This window comes from Clupea harengus, chromosome 12 (assembly GCF_900700415.2).
Source record: "Clupea harengus chromosome 12, Ch_v2.0.2, whole genome shotgun sequence".
In the NCBI taxonomy this organism is placed as follows: Eukaryota; Metazoa; Chordata; class Actinopteri; order Clupeiformes; family Clupeidae; genus Clupea; species Clupea harengus.
In genome coordinates, this window is record NC_045163.1 from 24,841,610 (window position 1) to 24,867,452 (window position 25,843).

Here is a 25,843-nt window from a genome sequence, read left to right on the forward strand (position 1 = left end):
ACTTCCTTTACATCAACATGTTTTATGTAACTAACGTTAGCTGTCCAGCTAGCAAATATTATGTTGCTTGTGTTGAGATAAACATTAAGGAAACCAGGCGACACAAAGATAATAGTTTTCGCATTGTGATACATTTGCTGAACCACCCCTTTTCATATAAATGTTTCCCATAACTTAAATGTATTACGGTTCAAATAGATTATTCAGTTGTGAACATCCATTCCAGTAATATTATACAGCTAGCTCACAAGTAACAGGCAAGTTGTTGCCCTCCCCCTGCCTCTCTTACCTCTGGTGAGATCGAGCGGTACGTTTTCCTCCCCGCTGTCATTCCGTCCTGTCAAAGTCCACACATTAATAATTTGAAAAATTCGATTTGGCTCTAAGACAGCACAATAACAAAGCATCATTTATTCAGTAGTCACAGATTCCCACGGTCCATGGAAACCGATCTGTCTCACCTCTCATCCGTACACTCCGGAGCGGACGGCCTCGGATGCTGACCGCCATCTTTCCAGACACATTCACAACACCGGAAACAACGGAAATTGTCGCGAGAGGATCCCCGCCACCCCCGCCCACCCACTTAAGTCTACGTTCTGCACCCGCTCTGGCTGGCTCGCTGGCGCTGCTGTTGCCATTTTGGAGAAGTGGATGTGACTAATGTGTCCTTTCCACTTGCGATAAACAAAGAATTCCGTACAGGTATCAGCTCAAACAAGTAGCCTTCTGTCATCTCATGCTAAAGCCAGACAACAGGTAGGTGACTATCTGGATAACATTTGGAAAAGGAAATAGACTTAGAAGCTTAATTAAAGACTGTTTATTTGATTTATTCTTCAAAACGACATTTTACAAGTTAACACAAGAGAGGGCAAATGCAATACTGCTTGCAACAGATGTATAATGCAGTCCTATGCAGTAGCTGTTTACACATAGCAAACTTTAAAGCCAACTCAGTAAACATCATAAACATCATTCATCATTAATGGTGCAGGTCTGCCAACAGTGATACCCTCATGTAGGCCACTGACACAACACAAAAGTAAATTCACTATACATTTCACAGGTAATAGCCTTGCTGTCATATAATATGGAAAAATTAGCTAAAGAAACTACAGAATGAGTAAGAACAAATAGCATACTATTGAATGATACAGTGCATTGACCCTTCACTGTGACTCCCGTGGTTTGTAAATTGTGTTGATCTCAAAATGCCAAACAATTCTCCTGTTGCTAGACACAACCAATAAATAAGCGCGGCACAAATTGAAACAACAACAACAACAACAACAACAAAAACATAGCTGAACCCGTCAAGGATGTGTAGAATCAACAAACTGGCACAACATGGCATCCATCAGTCGTTGTCATAGATACAGTCTGGAAATGAATGAGAAAGACCATAAAATGAATAACTGAAAAAATCACCTAGTCATAGTTTGTCAATAAGTTGACCAATATTGTCTGTACAGTAAGGTGAAACATCAGATGTATTATTTACAATTTGACAGAAATATAAATAGCTGTCACTTTCATGAAATACATCACATTTGCATTTAACAGGAAGGAATCTGTCAAATAATATAATGCTCAAACATACCATCCCCAATGTCATCATAAATATCAGCATCCCTGGGAAGCAAAGAAAACAACAACAACAATTATTAAAATCATTTTTTCATCTAATATCTTTATATCTCTACATTTGTGTGCGCGTTTGTGTGTGTGTGTGTGTGTGTGTGTGTATGGTGTGTGTGTGTGTGTGTGTGTGTGTGTGTGTTCATGTGAGAGAGAGAGGGAGAGTGTGAGGCTGAACGGCAGAAAGATGTTTGAATGTGTATGTGTCCTATCATTAAAAGTGAAAGCAGTTTTGCATGGCACTTACTCTACTACAATGTGGCTGACTGAAACATATCCAACTGAAACAAACACACACACACACACACACACACACACACACACACACACACACACAAGCACACACACACAGGCACAGAGAGAGAGAGTGAGACACAAATATTAGTGTTAAGCTGGCTTCAGTAATCAGGAAATCATTTGAATTTGATAATATCTCTACTTACATTTGCCCTCTGAGTTCCTACAGACTAGCTTGTTGTCCATGGCTTTGACGACGACATCCAGGTGTTCTCCAGGTGTTAAAGGCAGGTCCTTGCCTCCCCACTTTTTGCAAGACAGCGAGGGGAGGATGATCACTTGGTAGAGGGTCTGGATCTCACCCTCAAACTGCAGGCAGGAATTGAAACATTGTTGGTCGTGTAGTGTGCTCTATTATGAAGCGATATGACACATAGGCCATACGTCACTGACTGAATGCCAAAACCTCAGTGTTTGCGTATCAACTGCGTTTCAGTTCAAACATATTTACTTTCAAACTGCGTTTCAGTTCAAACATACTAACTTTCAAACTGCGTTTCAGTTCAAACATACTAACTTTCAACTGCGTTTCAGTTCAAACATACTTACTTTGAACCTCTTTCGGAAATCCTTTTCCTCCTTTTCTAATTTCTTCTGCCTTTTGGGATCCTTGTCTTCAATCTTTGGCTTAAATTTAGGCAGACTGATAGAAACAATAATGAATTATATCAAATGAGAAGCTGCAAGTCTCCCTTTAGTATACCAGTAGTATAGTACAAACGGAGATAAGAAGGTAAGACAATGCATACATTATTTTCTTCTAAAAAATATATATAATAATAATGATAATAATAATACATCCTTCAGTGAATCAATGAAGGAAGTGAAGGTTAAACACAAACATATCCATGCTCACAAAAATAAACACACATGCCCACACACATGCACATAGTATGCATACTTCATTTAACCTAGATTTAGATTACTATGTGTGTGTGTGTGTGTGTGTGTGTGTGTGCATATATATATATATATATATATATATATATATATATAAAGAGATCCACTGACCTAGAGACGGGAGGAGGAGGGGGGAAACCTTGTGAATCCACGTCATCATAAATCTCTTCATCTATATCTATAGAGGCGAAAAAGACAGAGGAGAAACAGTTCAAAGCCATATGTCAGTGACCATAACACATGTTCAAAAGTGGGTGGAAGATGAGTGAAGGGTGTGAAATAGTGATTACCAGAAGTTCTCTCTGTAAACTGTGCAGGAGGGGCCACGCTGAAAAACACCGATATGAAATCATGCTTTAATGCCACCAACATCCAAACTGTACAGGTTAGCAGTCGAACGTGGAGTTTGATAGTTCGATTGTTTGAACACACCATGCAGATAGGATGATATTCAGTGTGTGAAGGAACACATATTGGTGAGAGACAAACAAACAGGGGAAGTGGATACAACCAGGCAATTTGCACTGACTCCACATCTGATCAATCCCCAACCTAAACAATCAATCAGTTATTAATGTCAGGAATTAGGAAAAACATTTCCTCCTATAATGTGCGAGGTTGACTGATTCATTGATTGGTGTTGATTTTCATTGGGCTAGTTGATTGATTCGTTAATTTGAATTAGTATGATTGAAATGAGAGCCAAGGGGTTAGGAATTAGTGACAGTATACTGTCCTGGTCCATCTTACTACAGTGGGCATTACTCAGTATTGTTGCCTGGGGCTCGGAAGAACTTCTGAAGGAAGCCGCGTGCTTTGGGAGGGGACTTGGTGTCCTGTGGGTCCGGGCTTCAGAAGAGTATGTTTGTGGAGTTAGGTAAAATCTCAACAAGACAGAAACTACACATAGACGTCCACACACACACGCACGCACACACACACACACACACACCACACACGCACGCACGCACGCACGCACGCACGCACGCACGCACGCACGCACGCACACACACACACACACAGACACACACACACACACACGTAAACACTCTGACAGAAAGGCTCTCACTTCATTAAACTTGGATCCTCCAAATCGTCATATATATCGTCCCCTTCATCATCAGGTGGAGGTGGTAAGATGACTTGGAAAGAACAAAGGTAGTCACATTCAATTTCCCATTACATAACTGATTTCACTGGAAGTCTCTCTCCCATGAGTTACTCTACTAAACACAGGTGTTGTACTCACCTCCTTGACCATTGACTCCACTGAAAAGCAAAACAAAACACCTTTCACTTTCACTTCATCTTAATCATTTTACACGCATTACATCAAACCACATTTGTATCTGACTTTATGAACTGCTACATATTGTAATTCTATCTGCCATCTGCCTTAAAGCAGTTACTGGTTTTAAATTCATTTGTTTTGTGCAATGTTCTATAGTCTATTTGTATCCGCTTGTCCTCTTTACCTGCCAATATCATTTTGTGGGGCAATGTCATCATACACCTCAGGATCATCAATTATTTGGCCGGGAAGTCGTTTTAAACTCTGGAAGTCAATGTCCACTGAGTCTGTTTTCACATAGCCATCTGAAGTATGAAGAGGAGTTAAGAAAAGAATGGTTAGAACCTTGACGAAGATTTAAAATGTTTTGTATAACAGATTGAGAGGGTACAAAGTTTTACAAATCAGACTTAGGCTCGTTTCACACTGGCTGCGTTGCCTGTTGATTTTCCGTTCGGCGGCCATGTTAACAGGACAGAGCGTGCACACTGCCTGCGTGAGATGCGCGTCTCCGTGAGTCATGTAGAGTTTTAGCATGCAGTCTATTTGTCACGCTTGAGGTAAGGCCTCGGGCCCGTTTTCACACTGGCTGCATGTTCGTGTGTTGTTTTGGAGCCGCACCTGAGATGCCCGTGTAGGGCCTCATGTAGGCAGTGTGCAGGCTCCAACCTGTTAACAGGTAACACAGCCGCAACGCCTGCATTGGGTGTGCCTGGCGGCGGCGTTGCAGTACTGCTGCGTCTCGCTCGCGTGTGTGTATTCACACCACTAACGTTTCACAGAAGTAAACCACACAAACGTTTGTACATTTGTTGCAGTAATCTGCCTCTGTGTCATCTGGGAATCCCTATGCTCCTGCATTGAAGGGTCATAGAGATGCACAGATACAGCAGAGCTGTGCTCCTGCATTGAAGGGTCACAGAGATGCACAGATACAGACAGAGCTGTGCTCCTGCATTGAAGGGTCACAGAGATGCACAGATACAGCAGAGCTGTGCTCCTGCATTGAAGGGTCACAGAGATGCACAGATACAGACAGAGCTGTGCTCCTGCATTGAAGGGTCACAGAGATGCACAGATACAGCAGAGCTGTGCTCCTGCATTGAAGGGTCACAGAGATGCACAGATACAGACGGAGCTGCGACTTGTATCTCCTGCTCCTTCATTTTGCTTATGTGCCAGCTACACGGCACCTTACACATTAAAACAATTGTGAGGTACGTAACCAGCTGAAATGACACTAAGCACACCAAGCAGCAGCGGAAATTGCGTAATTTTTGGCACGTGCCACCACGCGCAAGGACGGCAGTTTCAATGTCTGGTTTATATGTCACAAACATATCTTTTGGCAATTGCATGTCATGAAAGTAGAGGCTACATGTGTACTATATAGTAACCCAATGTATGCTATAATTATATTTGATCTATAAGGTTGGTAGTTTACCGTTGCACTCTCTCTTTCTCTCTCTCTCGCGAGATGAGGGTACTAAAAGTTAACTGTGCAACTAAATTAAAATACAACTGGTCAGCTTTCTGGTCTTCACTTTTCAGACCACGTGTATTGACGGCCATTTTCAAAGGCAAACTCAATGCAGAAAGATAGTGCTGGCAGTAGCAGCGACACAGAAGAAATGTCAGCGGTGTGAATAAACACACACATCCGAGACGCAGTAGTACTGCATCCTGATGACGCAGTGTGAAACACAGCAGTACTGCATCCTGGTGACGCATAGTGAAACTGACCTTGGACCTTAGACCTGGTTGGGTTTATGTCATGCATGTGCGATGTAAGTACACCACAGAGCATGTATCATGCATACTTAAATTCACTGCCAGGGAGTGTGACATGTTTTATCATGCATACTTAAGTTCACTGCCAGGGAGTGTAACTTCTCCCTGGTACGATTGTCCAATCATCTGCTCATGGTTCAAAACAGGCTTACAGCAAACAAGCTGAATTGACTCACATGGGTGTGAAAACATCGCAGGATGCTTTGTTTTAAAACTTGAGCTTTCTGATCTCTTTCCGTGAGCACTTTTCCCCCACCCTATCACTCAATCCAACATGGACTGATAGCTACTCACAGGAGCCATCTTGATTCCTGGCAAGCCAGCGGCCCTCTGGGTTGTCCCCAATGCGGATGATGTCGATGGATTCTCTCTGCTTCAGGTTAAGCTCGTTTTTGCCACCTTTGCAGTCTACTCGTGCTTTGCCTTTGTGGATGATTTGCAGCGGACCTGTCAGCTGTTGTGCACAAAGTAGTAGCAGACAAAAACACAACAAATGCAACCAGACAAGACAAAAGTAAATAAGTGCACATAGTTTCCCTGGGGCTTGTTACACAAATAAGAGTTTTGTAAACAAAAAAGATTGATGTTTTGGTTCTACATTATGTCTACCAAATGTTCGCCGACAGTCTCCATGGCTTATGTGTACACCGTGGTACAAATGGTACTCATTGATCACTATGAAAGTGGGTGCAAGCACTCATCTTGTTCCGCAAAATCACCTTGAATTTCTTCCGGGCTTCGTTATCTTTTCGTTCACGGTCTTTCTGTTCTTTCTTTTCTTGTTCAAGCCGTTTCTTTTCCTCTTTCTCTTTCTTCTTGTCTTTGTCTTGTTCCTTTGACTCCATTTGCGCCCTGCGAAGAAGAGAGGAGAACGAGGGACTGAAGCTTGTGTGGCCATGAAGGACACCGTAGTTTTCTCAGGAGCACTTTGACCTGAATATAACACATCTTTGATATTACACCTAAATAAAAATGTTTGATATTGAATCTCTTTGATTAATGTTGATATGCCATCCTTTGTTCCCAATAGCATTCATTATATAACATTCTGTAGAAACTGATGTTTCCATTCTGCCCACAAGATGGCAGTGTTTGGCATCAGTTATTTTCATATTGACCTTTGTCATTGTCTTGAAACTTGTATAAAAAAAATATCCTACCATTTCTCATCAAGATCCTCATACATCTCCCCATCACTTTCACTGTCCTGCTCCAAGACAAGGATGAAGAGGATAAGTTATAATGTCATATTTTGGATGACCAAAACAGTTCATTCAAATATTAAAAGTGAAAGTAAAAACACAGAACACTACCACCGGTTACGAAATGTTCAAGTGAAATGAGTCAGTGTTTGTTGGTACCATAAAGAATTCAACTTGTTCTCATTTTCTCTTACATAACAATCTGCTGTATTTCAAATGAAAGCGAAATCTTGAGTCATGGTACACTGTGTTTTCACAAAATATTTAGTAAGACTTAGAAGCAAACCAGTGCTTATGCTAGTGCAGATGATGTTTTCAAAGGGACCTTTTCCACCAGCATGGATATACAGAGAACCTTTTTCCTTTTAGCCTTTTCTCTTGGAATAAAGCAAGACACTCTCTCAGGCATAGCTGACTACTGGAATTCCCCAGGGGGTTTTGAGCTTACAGCTGAGTTATCACATGCACAGGTTCCCCTTAGAGTACGGGTGCAATGGCCTCTGTCTTACCTCATGTCTCTGACCAGGGTGTCCTAGAAAAGGAAAGACACAATGTGAGCTCAACCAGCAACATGAGGTGGATAGCTTGTAGATAAGTCATTAAAAGAAGTCAGAAATATTTTCGAAAAGGTGCTGTTTGGTGGAAGGATCAGAGTCTTTTCGATGGAAAGCGTCAATATCCAGTGCCCTTTCATAGGATGTTCAGCTGAGATGCCTTCATTTAACCTAAGATTGCACATTTACGAATGGTGCTTTGATCGTAATTGTACATGTTGCAGCTCTAATTCAAACAAAGGCCTTTCAAATCAATTGCACTTAAGTCCTCTAAATGCCTCTTATTTTGTTACAACAATGACATTCAATGCTTAAAATGAGGATTCAGTGACCCTCGTAACTGTTTGGCTGAGACGGGATCACAATAAGCACATTCCAAAGAAGCCGGGATCACAATAAGCACGTTCAGTGACACTCGTAGCTGATTGGCTGAGGCGGGATCACAATAAGCACGTTCTAAAGAACACGGGATCCCAATAAGCACGTCCAAAAGAAGACAGGATCACAATAAGCATGTTCCAAAGAACACAGGATCACAATAAGCACGTTCAAAAGAAGACAGGATCACAATAAGCACGTTCCAAAGAACACGGGATCACAATAAGCACGTTCCAAAGAAGACGGGATCACAATAAGCACGTTCAAAAGAAGACGGGATCACAATAAGCACGTTCCAAAGAAAAACTAAAGTGAAGATATTACCTCCTATTGGGAGTGGTGGTGGGTACATGGATCCAGGGTCATCATAGTTGTCTTCAGGCCCAGGCTGTATTCTAGAGGTGAATAGTATATACTGGTGACAGCTTGTTTGCAGGGGAGCACGTATGGTACTTTTTAATGATTGACCATATGGCACAATATACACAATGTTTGTGTGTTTGTTGCTACAACATAGATGGTCAGACTCTGACACAACTTTCTGCCACAACTTTCTGCCAACAGTTATTTTAGATTTGTGCATTGAAGATGTCCCATGTCATGTGAATCCATAAACAAGTTATGTAATTCATATGTTTCAAAGAATTGTTTTTTTTCTCATCAGGTAGACCTAGACAGGTCTGAACTATTGTTTCAAATGCATAAGTACCAAAACACAGTGAAATCTCTTCAAACCAAACTCAAACGGCAGATTATTCTGCCCAACTACATGCCTACTGCTGGTGCCACTCCTGTGCACCCTCCTGCTGGCTACTCACATGGCTCCGGGAGGTCTCGGGGGCAGGCACGGGGGCAGGGCAGGGGGCAGGCCAAGGGGCAGTGCGGGGGGCATTGGCCCAGAGGAGGCTGCTTGACTGCTGGGGTGAGCCGCAGGTGGAGGTGGGGGCCCACCTTTCCTGAACCCGGGGCCTGGGGGGAGGGAATGTCTGTTAGTGTGCATTACTGTGTGCTGTGACCAGCGCCATGATAATTGAGATTTAATTCATAGACATGCCATATTTCTTGTGCAAAAACAGTGTGAATATGAATGTGAATTTTCACCTAACCAGTTTTGACTCAAGAAATCAAGAATTATGGTTAAAATAGAGACTCGACACATAGATCTAGGGGCGACAGTGGAACAGTAATGGTAGAGAAGTCGTTTAGTAATCAGAAGGTTGCTAGTTCGATTCCCTGTCGAAGCGTCCTTGAGCAAGACACTGAACCCCTAATTGCTCCTGATGTGCAGTGTGCCATCAGTGTAAATGTAAAAATGTAAAATGTGTATACATTGTAAGTCGCACATATGTAAGTCGCTTTGGATAAAAGCGTCTGCTAAATGACTAAATGTAAATGTAGATCTTCATGTCATAACAGCTGTGGTAGGTTGAAGCAGGTGCTTGTTGAGGTCTCAGCAAACGTGTCAGGGCCCAAAAATGAAACGTTTCCCGTGTTGGTTCCCAGTTATTTATAAAAACGTGCTTTCAGCAAACTACAGCTAACACGAAAAAGGGGAAACCAGAGGGGGGGAAGTTGAAAGTGTTAATACAGGAAGTTGGCCTATTTGTCCTCACTTAACGTTTCTCTTTCAGCACCAGAATCTCATGCGTTGACTGATGAGGCATGTGTCCATTATATATGTCTCCCTCATGTGTCCACTAAGTATGTATGTATGTCTCCCTCATGTGTTCACTAAGTATGTATGTATGTCTACATCATGTGTCCACTAAGTATGTATGTATGTCTACCTCATGTGTTCACTAAGTATGTATGTATGTCCACCTCATGTGTTCACTAAGTATGTATGTATGTCCACCTCATGTGTTCACTAAGTATGTATGTATGTCTACCTCATGTGTCCACTAAGTATGTATGTATGTCCACCTCATGTGTCCACTAAGTATGTATGTATGTCTACCTCATGTGTCCACTAAGTATGTAAGTATGTCCACCTCATGTGTCCACTAAGTATGTCTCCCGCCTTGATTACTGCAACGCCCTCCTAACGGGCCTGCCAGCTTGCGTGGTGAAACCACTACAAATGATCCAGAACGCGGCGGCGCGTCTGGTGTTCATCCAACCGAAGAGGGCACACGTCACCCCGCTACTCATTGACCTCCACTGGCTGCCTGTAGCTGCTCGCATTAAGTTCAAGTCACTTATGCTTGCGTACAGAGTGCTTGATGGTTCTGCTCCCACCTACCTAAATGCTCTTGTAAGGGCAAATGTTACACCCAGGATGCTGCGCTCTTCTAGTTTCTTTTTATTTCATTTTGTTATATTTCTTATGTAAAGTAGTATTTATTTATTGTTACACCAGGTTCTATTGCTCGTAGCTTGACTATTCTCTCCCTTGTACGTCGCTTTGGACAAAAGCGTCTGCTAAATGACTAAATGTAAATGTCATGTGTCCACTAAGTATGTCCTATGACCTAACTCATTCCTTACCACTCAACATCTCATGGTTCAAACAGGAAAAGGCTGTGCATTGATCCTCTACCCTACTGTACAGAGACAGTGTTGTTAGTAAAATATATCAATGGAGAGAGAGGCAGTAAGCGAAGGAGCCACTGACACCGCAGTGGTGTGATGTACCAGGGAGATTGTGTTTGGAGATGTGTGCTTCACTGTGAAAATGAAAGTCTGGGCTTCATAACTTCAGAAGCACAGAACCACCATGACCTCTCAAAACACTTCCTTAAAGCAACAGTATACGCTATGCAATGTACCACTTTTAGATTGGTTTCATAGGCAACTAGTTTTGGTATCATCTTCAAATTCATTTTGATGGTATATGGTCATGTGAAGGACAGATAGACACATATGCCATTCCCACTAGCCGTCTAGGCTATGCACAGTTTAGTTCTGTGGTCCGGGTCTCACCACCTCACAAAAGACGTTTGGCGAAAAACTATAATAAGACACCAGTTAGCATGCTAGCAAGATTTCACCAGTGCCATCTGTGCAGTTGATGGTGTTTGCAAGGATTTGACATGCCTTTTAGGTAGGTAGCGTACTACTTGCCACCGAAACGCCCCATTGTTGCTTTAAATGTAACAAACAGGGATGGTAGGTGAATATGTGAGATGATTTTAAGCAATTTAATTGAGTTGTTTTTCTTTCAGTTGTGTTTGTCACTGTCAACTTTTTTTTCCAATAATAATAATAATAAGCTAATTTTAAGTCTGTAAGTGGCTGTGGTTAGGAAAGTGTTTTTTGTCATAATGAAAATAGTCATGTGGCCTTGTGTTAAGGCAAAAGGCAAAAGGCAAAATGCAAAATGCAAAATGCAAAATGCTTACCCTCAGCTGAAGGCTCTGCTGCCATGCCTTTACTGAACCTGTCCAGATTCACGTTTGGGGGTCTGTTGGGCTTAGCAGGGGCACTACCCAGGGCAAAAATGTTGGGCAAAGGGTTCCTTTTGGGGGCCGAGGGATCATCAATGACTGCGTGCAACCCCAGTTCACTGGGCCTCTTGCTGAGGGCTGGCTTCTGGAAGATGGGAGGTGGAGGCTTCGACCCGACTGCCGAATCGCCATCTATCCCTTCCTCTGCCTTGGCCTCCCCCCTGTCTTTGTTGAAAAAAGTGTTCTGAGCAGCCCGAACTCCCAAGGGCTTCTGTGGTCCCGGCCCGTCTGACTGCTGCTGCCGGATCTGGTTGAAGCTGCTCTTGGGCTTTTGTGCGAGGGGTAATTTTGGTGGGATGAGGCCGGCAGCACTGTCCTCAGGCTTGGGGGTGTCTTTGAGCCAGGGCGGCTTGGCCACTGCTGGGGGGGGCTTCGGGATAGTCGGCCTGGGGTCGGCCATCGTCCCCGCCAGTGTTGGCTTGTGCAGAGGCACCTTGGGAAAGGGGCTCTTTGGCTCGCTGTCCTGGGGGGCCTCGCCGGGCTTCGGCCTGAAGGGAAACTGTTTGGCAAAACTCGGCTTGCCATCCTCTTGCGCTGCCTCGAACCTGTTCGCCAGCGCCTTGGGCTTTGGTGACTCGCGTATCTCCGGGGCGCTGCTGGTGGACGCCGTGCTCTTCAGGAAGTTGGGTTTGGGCATGGAGGTGGCCGCGCTGCCGGACAGGCTGCTCTCCAGCACTGGTTTCTTAGCATTGATAGGGGGTCCAGAGGAGAGCGTGGGGTGCACAGGGACTTTCGGCCGACTCCCAGGTGCTGCTGGCCCATCACCGGGGGATGGTCCTGAATTGAAGCGAGCCATTATGGCCTTCACGTCTGTCTTGTTGTCCTGGTAACACATAAAGCAAAAGCTGAGAAAGCATCTAAGGCAGTGTTTCTCAAACTTTTTCAGGCCAATAAAAAAAAACTCGCGGACCATCTAACTAAATAGTATATCCCCAGAACAACAGGCCTCCTACCCAGACCTGGCACCAGACAATTGTTAGCGGCACATGATTTTCGCGGGTGGGCACTTCTTTTTTATCGGTAGGCTAGTTATAGATATGACAATGCCCTAGGCAAAGCATCTGGAACCCTTGGTTAAGTTACAAACTATAGTTCGCTCACAGCCTCATTCTCCCATCACACACTCAGACACGCCAATGTATCACTAAACACCAATAAACACAACGATGCGCATACCGACCACGCGACCGCAGTAATTCACTACCAAGCAGCGGGAGAAAAAAAAATGCTGTTTGAATGCAGCTCCGCGGCGGGAGTGACCCTTCTCCTTGTCTGTGTCAGAGGCATTCTCATTTAATTTTCTTTTCTTTGTCCCTGTCTTAAGCCACCGATCCATGACTTTCTTAATAGATTAGGCTACTCTTTAATAGATTAGTCTTCTACTGACTGTGTTCTCTTCGTTCTGAGTTGCATGTTAGAAATGTCGCAATAATTTACTTGTGGCCGTCGCGGACCACTTGCGGACCACACTTTGAGAACGACTGATCTAAGGCAAGAGCTCTTTACAAATAAATAGAGGTGTGGACAGATATGTGCCCAGTGTCTGAGTCCTTTGATAATAGAATTGGGTAGTTCATGGTAGTAAGTGAGTAGTATCACCATGGTAACAATGAGAACCAAGAACTTACTTATAGAGTTAGAAGTTGTTTTTGAACAATAACATAGCAACTCTTATGGTAAAACGTCTAAAAATGTCATGTCTTGAATGAACAACAGAGCATCTGTTCGAAATAAATGCTTGACATTGAATCATCAATGCGCCCAGTGAGTTATCTCAGACAAGATTGTTGTTTAACCATTACTCTTCTGAAGAATCCTAGATACCTTATCTGAAGCTGACACAGTTCATGTGTACACTTCAGCTCCTACAGCTGTCTACTGTGGACCTATCATGATTGGTCTATATACAGGGCATATCCACCAAACTACTCTGTGAAACAGGAAGTGTGTGTGTCTGGGCCATAAACATTTATTTCATATTTGGTTCCTTGTCTATCAAGTGGGCGTCAGATAAGGTGGTGATTTACTACTGGACTAAAAGAAGACTTATGAAATTCTACTATTCTTAGATGTATGAAACTTGTATGAAATTCCACTATTCTTAGACAATGTGTAGGATCTCACTGTTTTTGAAAAAAAAATTACATTTGGTTGTGTGGTAAAGGACAGACTAACACACTTGCAAGTCCCACTTGCCACCCAGACTGCTCACCAAGTAGTTGTGTGCCTAAGTATAAGAACAGCTTTTACAGCAGGAACCAATATATTGCCAAATACATCAGTCAGCAGACTTGCTAGCTGTTATCGGAACAGACTGTGCTGTTGTTTGTGTTTGCATGGCTCTGGAAACTCTGTTGGCTGTTTGCTAATTAGCCTCCTAGTTTTAAACAAAATCGCCATGCTGCTTCTTTAAATGTAGTATACCGTTTTATACATCAAATATGATTAATGTTAGGAGGCTGTATACATAGTGAATTGCAGAAAGAGGATAGCAGCTTTCTGGAGAGGTGGAAGGTTGCTTTATGTGCCTTGAACAGCTGAAAACTTTGTAAGGGAATCAATAAACACTTTTCTGCAGTTGCCATGGCACCAGGTGAGCTTAATTTACATATCCTGAATGAACATGCAAATGTCATCCTGACAAACAAAAGTTTTTCATCAGGGATGGCATGTGGCAACGCGTTCTCATGCGGCTCCATACTAGAGTATGTGTTTTTGCCCCCTCTGGACATCTGCACACACAGAGACAGGTGTGTCTGCAGTGGCGTGCCGTGGTTTGGATGAAGGGCTGTGAGAGGCAGGGTGGGCCCTTCACCAGGAAGCACTGATAAGGCATTCTTATGTCAGAGGAGCGACTGTGAGGAACAAATTGTGCTGTTGACTTTTCAGAGTCCAGCGAGGCACAAAAAAAATGGAGAAATGGCTGCCTGCCCCCCCCCCCCCCCCCCCCCCCCCCCCCCCCCCCCCCCCGCCCCCTTGGTCAGGCAGAAAATAATTCCTCACGCTATGGCCCGTCTGTTTTGAAATAGAGCACTGTCTCTGGATAACTCTGTGATGTTGTTTTCATGACCCTGTTTCAGTTTGAAGCATGAGACCACAGAGGAAGTTAGTTCATGTGCGCTGTGTGCTTGTTGGTCAATAATGGGTTTTCCACCCGCAGTATCACATCATCACATTTGGCAAAAGAATGACACTAAATGTTAGATTTTAAATGCTTGATTCGTTTCCATTAACAGGGAACATGGACTTAATATAACTAATAAATAGATACCTTTAAAAAAAAAAATTATGCAAAGTGGTGTCAAAACAGTGTACAGTAATCTTTTGGGTGGTGTGACTATTGCGAAGGCGCTTTGCATTTTTAATATTGCTAGTTGCTACCAAACACACGATGACAAAGAATGCTCCTAGCAATTATTCAAAGAAGCCCCTTCATAATTGCCCCCCCCTCCCCCTCCCCCCAAAAAAATTCACAGCGTGTTGGAAGCAGGAGGTTAACTGCCCTTATCACTATTGAGGAGAGTACTTTATGTTAACTTACAGTAGGTGCCATGGAATAGACTACATCTAGATCTAGATCCAATCGTAGTAGTAGCACAGACTGTACTCTAGACATGTGCATGGATGGCCACTGTAGTGCAATTTTATAATCGTGGTGTGTGGTGGGGAATAGGGGGCAAATGCTAACTAGCAGTTCTCTAAAATGAGCAGTGCCAGTATTAAATGCAAATCTAAAGAGGAACTCGGGTTTCATAAGCGGACCAAAGCAAAGTTATTTGTGTTTGTCTCCATGCGTTTGTATGTGTCCTTTGAATATTTTACGAAGTAGGAGTTAGAATGAACAGAATGAAAATGGATATATGTATATAGATGGAGGATAAATAGAATATATAAGTTGAAAATGCAATGGAAATGATTTACTTGATATACAGTACATACAAAATGTGTCGATGTGAATATGTGGACACTTTCAGTGTTGAAATCCCATTTGTTTCCCGTGTGAAAAATACTAACATTCTGAACAAGGCTCTTCTATCTGGATCTAATCACTTTACAACATGGACGTGGATCATGGCTTTAAAAAATGGATATGTCACCCAGTGAAAGGCTAAGACCACAGCAGCACATCACCAAACCAAGAATCACCATTTCATCATGACCACAAAGACCCCACAGCAGCACATTTGTCTACACGCAATGGCTTATTCTGAAACACAGATGTACTAAAACAAAAGGTGTGAAGAACGTAGTAGAGCCACACTCACCATGATGGAAGAACTCACAGGATACTTCCCAGTCTCTACATCAGCTAACAGAGACTAAGGTACAGTTTTACATGAGAAAATGTTTGCTAGTATAATATGACTGTAAGCAGCTGCGTGTGTGTGTGCGTGTGTGTGTATGAATGCTAGTGACCTTCTTGCCTGTCCGCTCTGGCTACTTCCCCTCTGTGGCGATAGGCTGGCTAACTGTCATTACAGGAAACTCTATCAGTTGCTTCATCTCCTGTATTTGCCTATTCCATGCCTGTCGTTCTGCCATTTCCACCCCTGTCGACTAGCAACTCTCCCAAAGTCTTGTGTGTGGTGTTTCCCGACTCCATTGGCCCCGCACGGCACAGCTGCACACCCACAACACCAATATAGTTCACCATTAATTACAATGCAGTAATAGAAAGCCATCATGTGATAATAAGGAACCAAGGAGACTCCAGTGAAGTGAAAAGGAGAAGTAATTTTGAAGCTGCAGTCAAACAGTGCTGTACACACAGTTATATTCATTTGGATAAATCGGCAACATCTTTTCATGGCCACTGATATACACTGTGGCTAATTTGAACACTGAGAAGCCACCAATCCACTTTAAAGCAAACAGACTCTATGGAGTCCTTAAAAATCCTCACGCTTCAACACATTGAAATAACAAACTTCTTCTTCTTCTTCTTCTTCTTCTTCTTCTTCTTCTTCTTCTTCGGCCTGTACCTTATTATTTAACTCTTTCAAAGTTTGATGTATTGCCACATGCGTTAGCAGCTCAAAGCTTAAACACATGCTTGCTCCATACATCTGCTCACACACACACACACCTTGGCACCAGGTCAGTCAAATATGGTCTGAGGAGTCTAAATCCAGGCCATTCCAGCTGCATGTCCCCTATATTCGGGCAGCACGGTGGCTCAGTGGTTAGCACTGTCGCCTCACAGCAAGAAGGCCCTGGGTTCGCATCCCGGTCCTTCCAGGTCGTTGCAGGTCCTTTCTGTGTGGAGTTTGCATGTTCTCCCCGTGCCTGCGTGGGTTTACTTCGGGTACTCCGGTTTCCCCCACCATCATAAAGACATGCATTGCATTGTATGAATATGAATGAATGTTGGTGGTGGTCGGAGGGGCCGTTGGCGCTGATTGGCAGCCACGCTTCTGTCAGTCTGCCCCAGGGCAGTTGTGGCTACTGAGGTAGCTTACCACCACCGGTATGACTGTGTGTGTATGACTACTGGACTCTGGACTCTGTAAAGCGACTTCGGGTATATAGAGAAGTGCTATATAAAATTGGATTGATTGATTGATATGAAAATATGTAATTTCATTTCCCACAACATTATACGTGGTTACACAAGCTCACTCAGTGTACTCCATTACAGCAGAGCTCCAGACATTTGCTGAACTGGAAATTATGTATTTGGACACTGCTGAAATGTAGTTATTGTATATAATTATGTATTTGGACACTGCTGAAATGTAGTTATTGTATATCATTATGTATTTGGACACTGCTGAAATGTAGTTATTGTATATCATTGTATATAATTATGTATTTGGACACTGCTGGAAAGTGGTTATTGTATATAAATGTATATAATTATGTATTTGGACACTGCTGGAAAGTGGTTATTGTATATAATACTCAAAAGATGGACTGATCATATTATACTATTTCTATTAGCAATATTCTACTCATTATGCATTCACAGAGGAGCCACTCACAATCATAAATAATAATAATAAATAACAATAGTAAATCATTCTTATCATATTTATAGAAATATGTGTTCATTTTCTAATATAAGAGACTATTAACTGTATTTGGATAGGCAATTTTACACACTGTCAGTAAAGTATGTGTAAACTTTAAAGTACCAGTAAACTAAATGAACCATTTTAATATTCTTATGATATAAATAAACTATTGTTTGAGTAATGATAACAGGACAACTAATGGTTACATCAAGGGGGAAGCCAAACAAAGTCAATAATTGGGACAAATGTTTGTACATCATCTAAATGTGATGTTTTTATTGCTGGTTCATTATCAGAAGACGTACATGTTTCTACACCCCAAAATCAACTCCTCACACACGGGCACTACTCAGAACCGCCCAAGTCAAAGCAGGCGCGTGCCCCCCAGTCATTTTGTGACAGACAAGTGTTTGATGGTTTCGTTCCACACAGGAATGATTTAAGAAACAGATGTTATCTTCACACCTACAGGTCACAGCACTCAGTCAACAACACTGTTAAGAATCGCTGCTAGGGAACTCAGAGATATATTTCAAGAGAACAAGGACCAAGAGGCGATGCTGTGCTTCTTTCTTTCTTTTTTTTCTTTTCTTCTTCTTCTTTATCTGATTTATTGTGCAGTTGATCGCTAAATAAAACAGTTCTTACGGTGACCATTCAGACAGGAAGTCCATAAACATGGTACAGGAACAGGAACAGAAATGAATGAAAATGAAATGAAAAGAAAAGAATGCTTTAATCGAGAAGTCTCTAAGCCAGAGCTGGCGAAGCAGCTGTTAAGTAATTTCGTTTAGTGTGAATCACCCCACTCCATTCACCATGGACTAATGTCCTCCCTAGAAACCAGTTGGCAGCTGACTGCAGATCAGATCGGGTCCGTATCGTGTCCAGACTTAATGGTTCAGAACAGGACCACATCTACTCTGGAATCAGCCGCCACCTGAGAGTGCCGTGGAGGTCTTCAGCTGCTCTTCTGATCGGACGTCTCCCCAGCTCCGTCTGCAGTCCTGCGTCCTCTACTCTTCTGGCCTGTGGTAGAGGTAGCCGTCCTCGGCCCCCGGGTCGTAGCCGTGGTCCGTGGCGCCGCCGTCCTCCGGGCAGTGGATGCCCAGGGTCCTCTGGAGCTTCTCCTCCTGCTGACGGAGCTCCATGGAGTCAACTAGGTCGTAGATGTTGGCCAGCGACCACATGGGAGAGGGGAACCAGGCCTTGGGCTCGCCGTCCTTGCCCACCACCACCATGCTGAAGTAGTCCTTGCTGATCTTCAGCTGGTCCCGGAGGCCATTCACCACGTCTTGAGACAGTGGCTCTTTCTCAGTCTGGCTCTTTCCTGCCCAGGAGGAGGAACAAGGTGGTGTTCAGAGGCCAGTACTAACCTCAATGCATATGTGCATATGTGGAGAATAACAGTCTAAATGGAACTCTGATTTACATACAACTATTTGAATCAATCCTCACATAAATTACAGAGTAGAGCATATTTTGGTGCTTACCATTAAGTGGAAACAGCTCTACTGTTCCGGAAGCTACTGGTCCCGACCCAATTAATTTCAGCAACGCAAAATGGCGGATACCTGCACATAACAAGGACATAACAACAACCTCACGTGTTGCTATGCAACATCAAGCATTCCAACCTTTATAAGGTACACAAGGCACCAGCCATCTGTTAGCCATCCGCAATTAGCACATTGGCTATCATGAATAACATTAATATTGATTCACACGAAATATCTTAAAAGTATTTATTAATGGATGTCCTTTGTGAAAGACAAATTGGTGTTTGCTGTCCCAGATGACTCACCCATAGGACAGCCCTGTCCTCTCATGACCTGTAGCTGCTGCTGGAGATAGTAGTCACCCTCAGATGGAGCAGAGATGATAAGGAGCCTCCGTTTGGACATGAACCTTGAGATGTGGAAAGCAACAGACGTGGTTTTGGAGGCTCATAAAACAACACTCTGGGGCTTTGGTATGCAGGCCCACTGCAAGGCTGTCACTCATGGCGTTTATCTCCCCAATAGCTTGAGTTAAGAGTTTAAGAGGAAGCGTCTATAATTATCATCAATTTAACTGTATTTCTAGGACAAACATGCACATTAACCAACGAGGTCAGAGAGGAGGCAGAGCAGTGGAGGGTACGTATTTCTGCTCTCTGTGCACAAATTGTATTTTCTCTCTGGAAAATGAGTCGAACTACGGCCTTTAACGGCATAATCAGACACTCAAGACACACTCAATTAAACAGACACGAAACAGGTGCAGTACAGGAAACTGCATGCTCACTGTAAATCGAATATTTCTGGATAGGTTAAGACTTGTAAATGGTATTTAACAGCTTATAGAACTGGGCAAAAATGTCTCCTTGTCAGTCAACATTTACATTCAGTATTTTGAGCAGTATACTTACCCATATCATAGGAAAGGCATTCAGCTGTGTTGGACTGAATTTCAATAATCAGTTACAGGAGCACTGCACAAGTGAACGACTTGCACAAGTGATTTTCCACAAATACTGAACGGGTAGTGAGACAGGTATAGTGAGACAGGTATTGGGTGGCTTCAGGTAGAGAGGATGGTGAGACGGTTACGGGTAGTGAGACAGGTATTGGGTGGCTTCAGGTAGAGAGGATGGTGAGACGGTTACCTGAGTAGGGAGTTTTGGGCTGCGCTGGATCCAGAGCAAATGGATGGGCCCGCTTTCTCCTGCTCCTTCTCAGGTTGTCTGGAGGGGAAGGTGTCTATGACCTTGGTAAGGTCCGCCACAGCTGCTGGTTTCGTAAAAGCCCTCTGCGGCCACAAGACACACACAAACACTTCTGTTGAGTGTTTACTGATATCTTACAGTATGCACAAAAAGGTTCTTAAATGCATGTGTGTCATTTTTGAGCTTCTTGATTTGACATAAACACTCCAGAGAAACGCCCGTGGCTGAAGCCCATGCACAGGCATGCCTGAATGGTTGGATGGACTGAAATGACAGCTTGCCCTTACCTTAGGCCTCCAATCATAGTCTGTGACCACCATAGAGAATTCTTTTGTAGTTATTCCATACTCTTTCAGCAGCTGTGCAATCAAATCAGCATCTGCCATCCCATCAGTGAGGGCCTCAGAAGGAGTGTCCGAATCTGGAACATAATACAGCCTTGTTTATGCCACATCAATCACACCACAATCACAGACATTTCATGTTTCTGACAGACAACATGTGTTCGCCTCAGTCCGAGCGTAAACAGTCAATCATGCACAGTACGTTTGTGTATAGAACTGCACAACCTACATGAAAAGCTGACCAGCTCAAATAACACAGAGAGGACTCAGATATATTACCCAACTGATAGTGTTGGATGGTTAGGATGGTGTTCATACTGTATATTACCCACCTGATAGTGTTGGAGGGTTTGCATGGCGTTGATATATTACCCAACTGATAGTGTTGGAGCGTTAGCATGGCGTTGATATATTACCCAACTGATAGTGTTGGAGCGTTAGCATGGCGTTGATAATACCCAACTGATAGTGTTGGAGGGTTAGCATGGCGTTGATATATTACCCAACTGATAGTGTTGGATGGTTAGCATGGGGTTGATATATTACCCAACTGATAGTGTTGGAGCGTTAGCATGGCGTTGATATATTACCCAACTGATAGTGTTGGAGCGTTAGCATGGCGTTGATATATTACCCAACTGATAGTGTTGGAGGGTTAGCATGGCGTTGCGCTCGGATCCGAGGATGGACAGCATGGAGACCTTCCTCAGAGCGAGGTCGCACTGATGCTGCTCGTTCAGCGCCTTCTGTTTTTCATACTGGCTGTCCACGTTACTGGAGGCCGAAAGGATCTGAGAAGAAAGGAAACACACCACTTATTCCTAAAACCATGTGTTGACAGCTATCTCAATCAGGTACCCACTGACCTATTTGTTGTACTAAATGCTAAATAACAATGTGTGCTTTATCTAATGCCAATGTGACATTTATAAACACCAAGAGGTCATTGACACTGAGTGATCTATACATTAAATGCCAGTGCCGAATACTCACCATTAATCTCCTTTTCCCCTGGAATTTCTGTAGGAAATCTTTGAGTGCTCCCGTCTCTGTTCCACGTGCCTCTGACGTCTTCCCTCCTCTCTTTCCCTTCTTTTTCCTGTCCTTCTTCCCTTTCCCTTTCTTTTTGGACTTGGACTTCCCATTTGTTTGCCCCTGTGCTGGGTGGTGATTGGCTTCGTCCAGATCTTTCACTTCCTCCACTTCTGTGGTAGCTTCATGCTTGTTCCCTCTTCGGTTTCCATGGTTTCCATCGCTACTCCCTATTCCTCTCTGGTTGTCTTGAGCATCAGTGGTAAATGACAGAGGGGAAAAGGCTCCTTTTGACACTGCTGGTGCTTTGCGGATGACAAATCTGGAGTGTCCACTGAGGATGGTCTGGACTTTATTCTTCAGAGCCTCCTTCTTGTCAACAGGCATCCGTAGGTTGGTGCTGACAACAGTCACATTTCCTAGCCTCTGGGGACTGAAGTCTCTCCTTTTGGCAGCGGGCGGCTTCTTCACCACTAACCTCTTCTTAATGATCTTACATTTCTGTGTAGAGCCCTTGCGAGTCACCTTCTCCAGTTTCCGCGCGGGCAGCTGGTCTATTGCCTCCAGGATAGCTGCGACTCGGACGGGATAGGGGAACGACTCTCCCACCTTGAGGTTCTTCTTGAGGATGAGCATGGAGAAGCTCTGGTCTTCTATCTGCAAGTAGTGGAGGAGTTTGGTCACCATGTCCGAATCTAAGCTCTCCTCTGTGGTGTCTCCCTGCGCGTTGCTTCGCCGTATTTTGCCCTCCATCATGGCGTTCTGGACGATGGTGACTATGAGGGTGTCCCTCTCGGCCAGGCGGCAGTTTAGCCCCTCCGTCTCCATGTCCTGGATCTGCTTCTCCATCATGACAAGGTAGTTGTCCGTGTGGGAGGGGGCCGTGATCACCCACAGACGGTACTTTCCGAAAAACTCGGCCATGAAGTCCAGCTCTGGGGCCAGCCCAGCTGTCTCAGCTCCAGGGTTCCCCTGAGGCAAAGATCTAGAGGATCCAGACGACCCATCCCTTGAGTAGGACCTCCTGCCTTTCGGGGGTTCCGCCAGCACCGCACCGTGTCCCCACAACGCCAGCAAAGCCAGAACGACATACACACCAGGCATCCTCACAGGTGTAATCAGACTGTCAATCAAACGATAGGTCTGCGGAGAGGCTGAAGCTGTGCCGTGGCTCAGGACTCATCAGGGTATGGAGAGCAGGCAGGAGGAGGATCTCACACCGCACCCTCTGGTTCACATTAGAGCCTCGCTTTGTTACAGGAAAGTCCAGGAATGTTTTTCGGCTTCAAAGCTTCCAAAATGTGCAGCCCCAGCCTGTGAGCCTCAGTGAGAGTGAGGGGCTGAGCCTCAGTGAGAGTGAAGGGCTGAGCCTGAGTGAGAGTGAGGGGCTGTGCAGCACCGATTCAAATGAGAAATAGGAGAGGGATGGCTGAAACCCGACCCCCTGCTTTTCAAAACCTTCCCCACAACCAAATACTTTCCCTCTGCCAGCCCTGATGTCAAACACATGATAAACAAATATGTACTAATCCATCTCAGTTCTGGGAAACACTGAAATGCATCGTGAATGATGCATGAATGCATCAGAGACTGATTTTTGACTGATAGAAAAGCAGCATACAGTAATATACACAGACAGCATAGTGAGCACAGGCAGTATAATAACACAGTAGCTTCGGGAGTATAATATCACAGTAGTATAGGGAGTATAATGTCACATTTTTGCTCAATGAGTATTTTATTGTATGACCCGTATCTAGTTAACCTACATAAATGTACAGGTAAATGGTATCTGAAGACGTAGGGGTTATCAGGATATCAGTTAAATACCAGACAATGTTATGGCATGAGTTAATGTGTGACAAAAGACACCTTAATGGCCATTTGCACACAGTATCAAACAGGAGGTATGAAGGTGAACTCTTTTGCGACGTTTACACTCCCGTGGCTAGACATACGGTTACCTTTATTGTCACAGAGGCTAAAGGCCCTTTTGGTTAAAGTGACATAAAGCGTTTGAAGTCAAAGTGACCTGTAGTAAGCGTGCCCCAACCCTTCCTAAATGAACCTTCAGATGACGTCTGTGTGTGTGTGTGTGTGTGTGTGTGTGTGCGTGTGTGCACTGGGGAACAGCCACAACAGGTGAAAAACAACAACTGCAAGGGCAATTGCAAGACATATGTGACTTTGTGTCACAGGGGCTGAAAGAGGCGCTGCGACGACCACAAACTCTTCATCAACAGCCACATGGAAAACACATTTCACAAGTGGAAACAGTGAAACAGCCTGAAATGCACAAGAACAATGAACAAATAAACAACAACAAATAAACAGCACATTCAACGGCTACAAAAGAACACATCAAAAGAAAGATCAGTCATCAGGTGTCCTGCACCACCCATGTGTTCAGTATCAACTTATTGACCCGGATAATTACGGGTTTGTGATTTGTTTGGGTGCAATTACTTTTTTGTCAGGCCCCTCAGACCTTTGAGAACTGAAGAGCTTTAAAAAGCTTACAGTCATCCACACTTAAATGTGCACTCTCTCCCACAATAACAAAATAGCTTCCAGAGTCGGAGCAACAGAATGACCTACTTTAGCCATCCGTGATTTATTTACTGTGGGCCATACTCCACAATGCACGGTGCGCAGAGTTCCCTCTTTAGGCTGGGTCAGTCAAGCGTGTATTCATCACTAAGGCTGCCAGCCATCAGGTGCTTCTGATCTGAGACACTGAATTTGAAAAGGCTGCACCTGGCTGCACACCGGCACACCTATAGACAAAACAAAACCGTTCTTCTGCTCTGGTGTGTGCCGTGTAACCTAACGGGCGACGACAACTACGCTCACGGTGTCCGAGGTTTGAACACTGAAATGTTTTTGTGCGTGAAAAAAAGAAGTGTTTCTGCAAATAAATGCGCCGCCACAGTGCTGAATGGTTGGAGGTTTACAGGTGTCATTTGGGGCAAAGAGGACACGTTTCCACAGGAAAAAAAGGCACTCATTCTGTAGAGCAAGATTCAGCACGTCCAGCAAAATGAGAGGTTCCCGAGAGATGAAATCCAGCAGAGCATGTGGGGCCGGATGATCCATGGCAAGTTCCATGAGAAAGCACATTATTACAATTCACCAGTCTGTTTGAACAAAATGGCCACAGGATAGCAGACACAGCAGACGCAGGCCTGCAGCTGTTTCTCTTTACATCCCCGGGTCTCATCCAACTGCACTGCATTCCTCTGCCACAGGGATCAAAAGCCCTCCTAGAGCACCAGCCAATCTCTCCACGTTGCGAAGAGAAGAAAAAAAGAGCCTCGGTTTACAAATGTTTGGGAGAACACCTGTGAATCATTTATCCACCGATACGTTTAGCACATAAAACGAAATCTAAATGCACGTTGTACATTGTATTACATTATGTAAATATGTCACGGGTCACATACACATCCTGTCACACCTGTGCATGCATGTACATAATGTGTACCTGTGTGTGCCTGTGCAGCAATATACAAAATAAAGTATTGCCTCCCGAGAGGTATTTAATTGTCCCTGTTTTACCCTCTGTCCCTCTTAACAATCGAATGCTACTGAATGCTGCCACCTGGTGGACAAGAACATGCATGGCATCAATGGGGCATTCAGCAGACAATAGTTGTTAGCCCTGTCTCCATAGATAAACCCTCTGTTATTTTGCAGGTGACATTTGAACCCCATACATCAATGAAGTTTAAGTAATGGTCTCTGAAATAAGCTACATGTTCTGGAAATAAACAACACAACATTACAATGAAATGTCGGACACATATTTGATGCTAAAATCCATGATAAATAAGACATTATGTGTAGCCTATGGTTTTGCTGTAGAGAAATGGAGGTCCGTCTACCTATGACACATGACAATCATATTCTTTACAATAACCATCATTTCTTGTCCATTTCAGTTGACATAATTTGATTCAGTAAGCGCTTAAACCACTTGTAATGGGCATAAAGAATGGAAACTTCACAGAATAACCAACTCTTCTCCACTGTAAAAAGGATCAAACTAACAGGTTTAGCCAGGTCATATCAGTCTGTTAATGCCCCTGCTATTTATCATATTGTCAGAGAAGTTATATTTTCAAAGAAGAAGAATACTTGCAACCCCCCTGAAAGTCATCACCATTTTCCCACTTATAAAAGATATTACTTACACATAATTTCCCCAAACATTATTTATTGAGCAAATGTATGTTCTTGTAAAGGC

At 43.7% G+C, this 25,843-nt stretch overlaps 3 protein-coding genes across 7 annotated transcripts in view; all 3 read right to left on the reverse strand.

Annotated features, from left to right (window-relative positions):
* Positions 1-553, reverse strand: part of rictorb (RPTOR independent companion of MTOR, complex 2b) — a 46,881-nt gene extending 46,328 nt beyond the window's left edge. For 3 of the 5 annotated variants that reach the window (XM_031578484.1, XM_031578485.1, XM_031578481.1), the window contains exon 1: positions 290-451. In XM_031578484.1, the coding sequence (XP_031434344.1) occupies positions 290-410 (121 nt within the window). In that variant the 5' untranslated portion in view covers positions 411-451. The other 2 variants (XM_031578486.1, XM_031578482.1) reach the window with 1 other exon arrangement.
* A 257-nt stretch (positions 554-810) lies between these two features.
* On the reverse strand, positions 811-16,142 carry fybb (FYN binding protein b). The gene is made up of 20 exons (XM_031578447.2): positions 15,766-16,142; positions 11,396-12,323; positions 8,873-9,023; positions 8,285-8,449; positions 8,090-8,105; positions 7,632-7,706; positions 7,081-7,127; positions 6,640-6,772; positions 6,215-6,374; positions 4,314-4,434; positions 4,088-4,107; positions 3,908-3,980; positions 3,604-3,687; positions 3,129-3,166; positions 2,950-3,016; positions 2,488-2,581; positions 2,085-2,247; positions 1,889-1,922; positions 1,604-1,635; positions 811-1,383 (listed from the first exon to the last, which is right to left on the reverse strand). Exons 1-20 carry the CDS (start codon positions 15,766-15,768, stop codon positions 1,361-1,363), a joined length of 2,427 nt encoding a protein of 808 aa, XP_031434307.1. The 5' UTR covers positions 15,769-16,142; the 3' UTR covers positions 811-1,360.
* A 1,624-nt stretch (positions 16,143-17,766) lies between these two features.
* Positions 17,767-23,259, reverse strand: ccdc80l2 (coiled-coil domain containing 80 like 2). The gene is made up of 7 exons (XM_031577702.2): positions 21,559-23,259; positions 21,200-21,356; positions 20,509-20,642; positions 20,162-20,304; positions 19,319-19,422; positions 19,008-19,088; positions 17,767-18,844 (listed from the first exon to the last, which is right to left on the reverse strand). The coding sequence occupies exons 1-7, from the start codon at positions 22,699-22,701 to the stop codon at positions 18,531-18,533; spliced, it is 2,076 nt and encodes a 691-aa protein (XP_031433562.1). The 5' UTR covers positions 22,702-23,259; the 3' UTR covers positions 17,767-18,530.
* Positions 23,260-25,843: the final 2,584 nt, after the last annotated feature.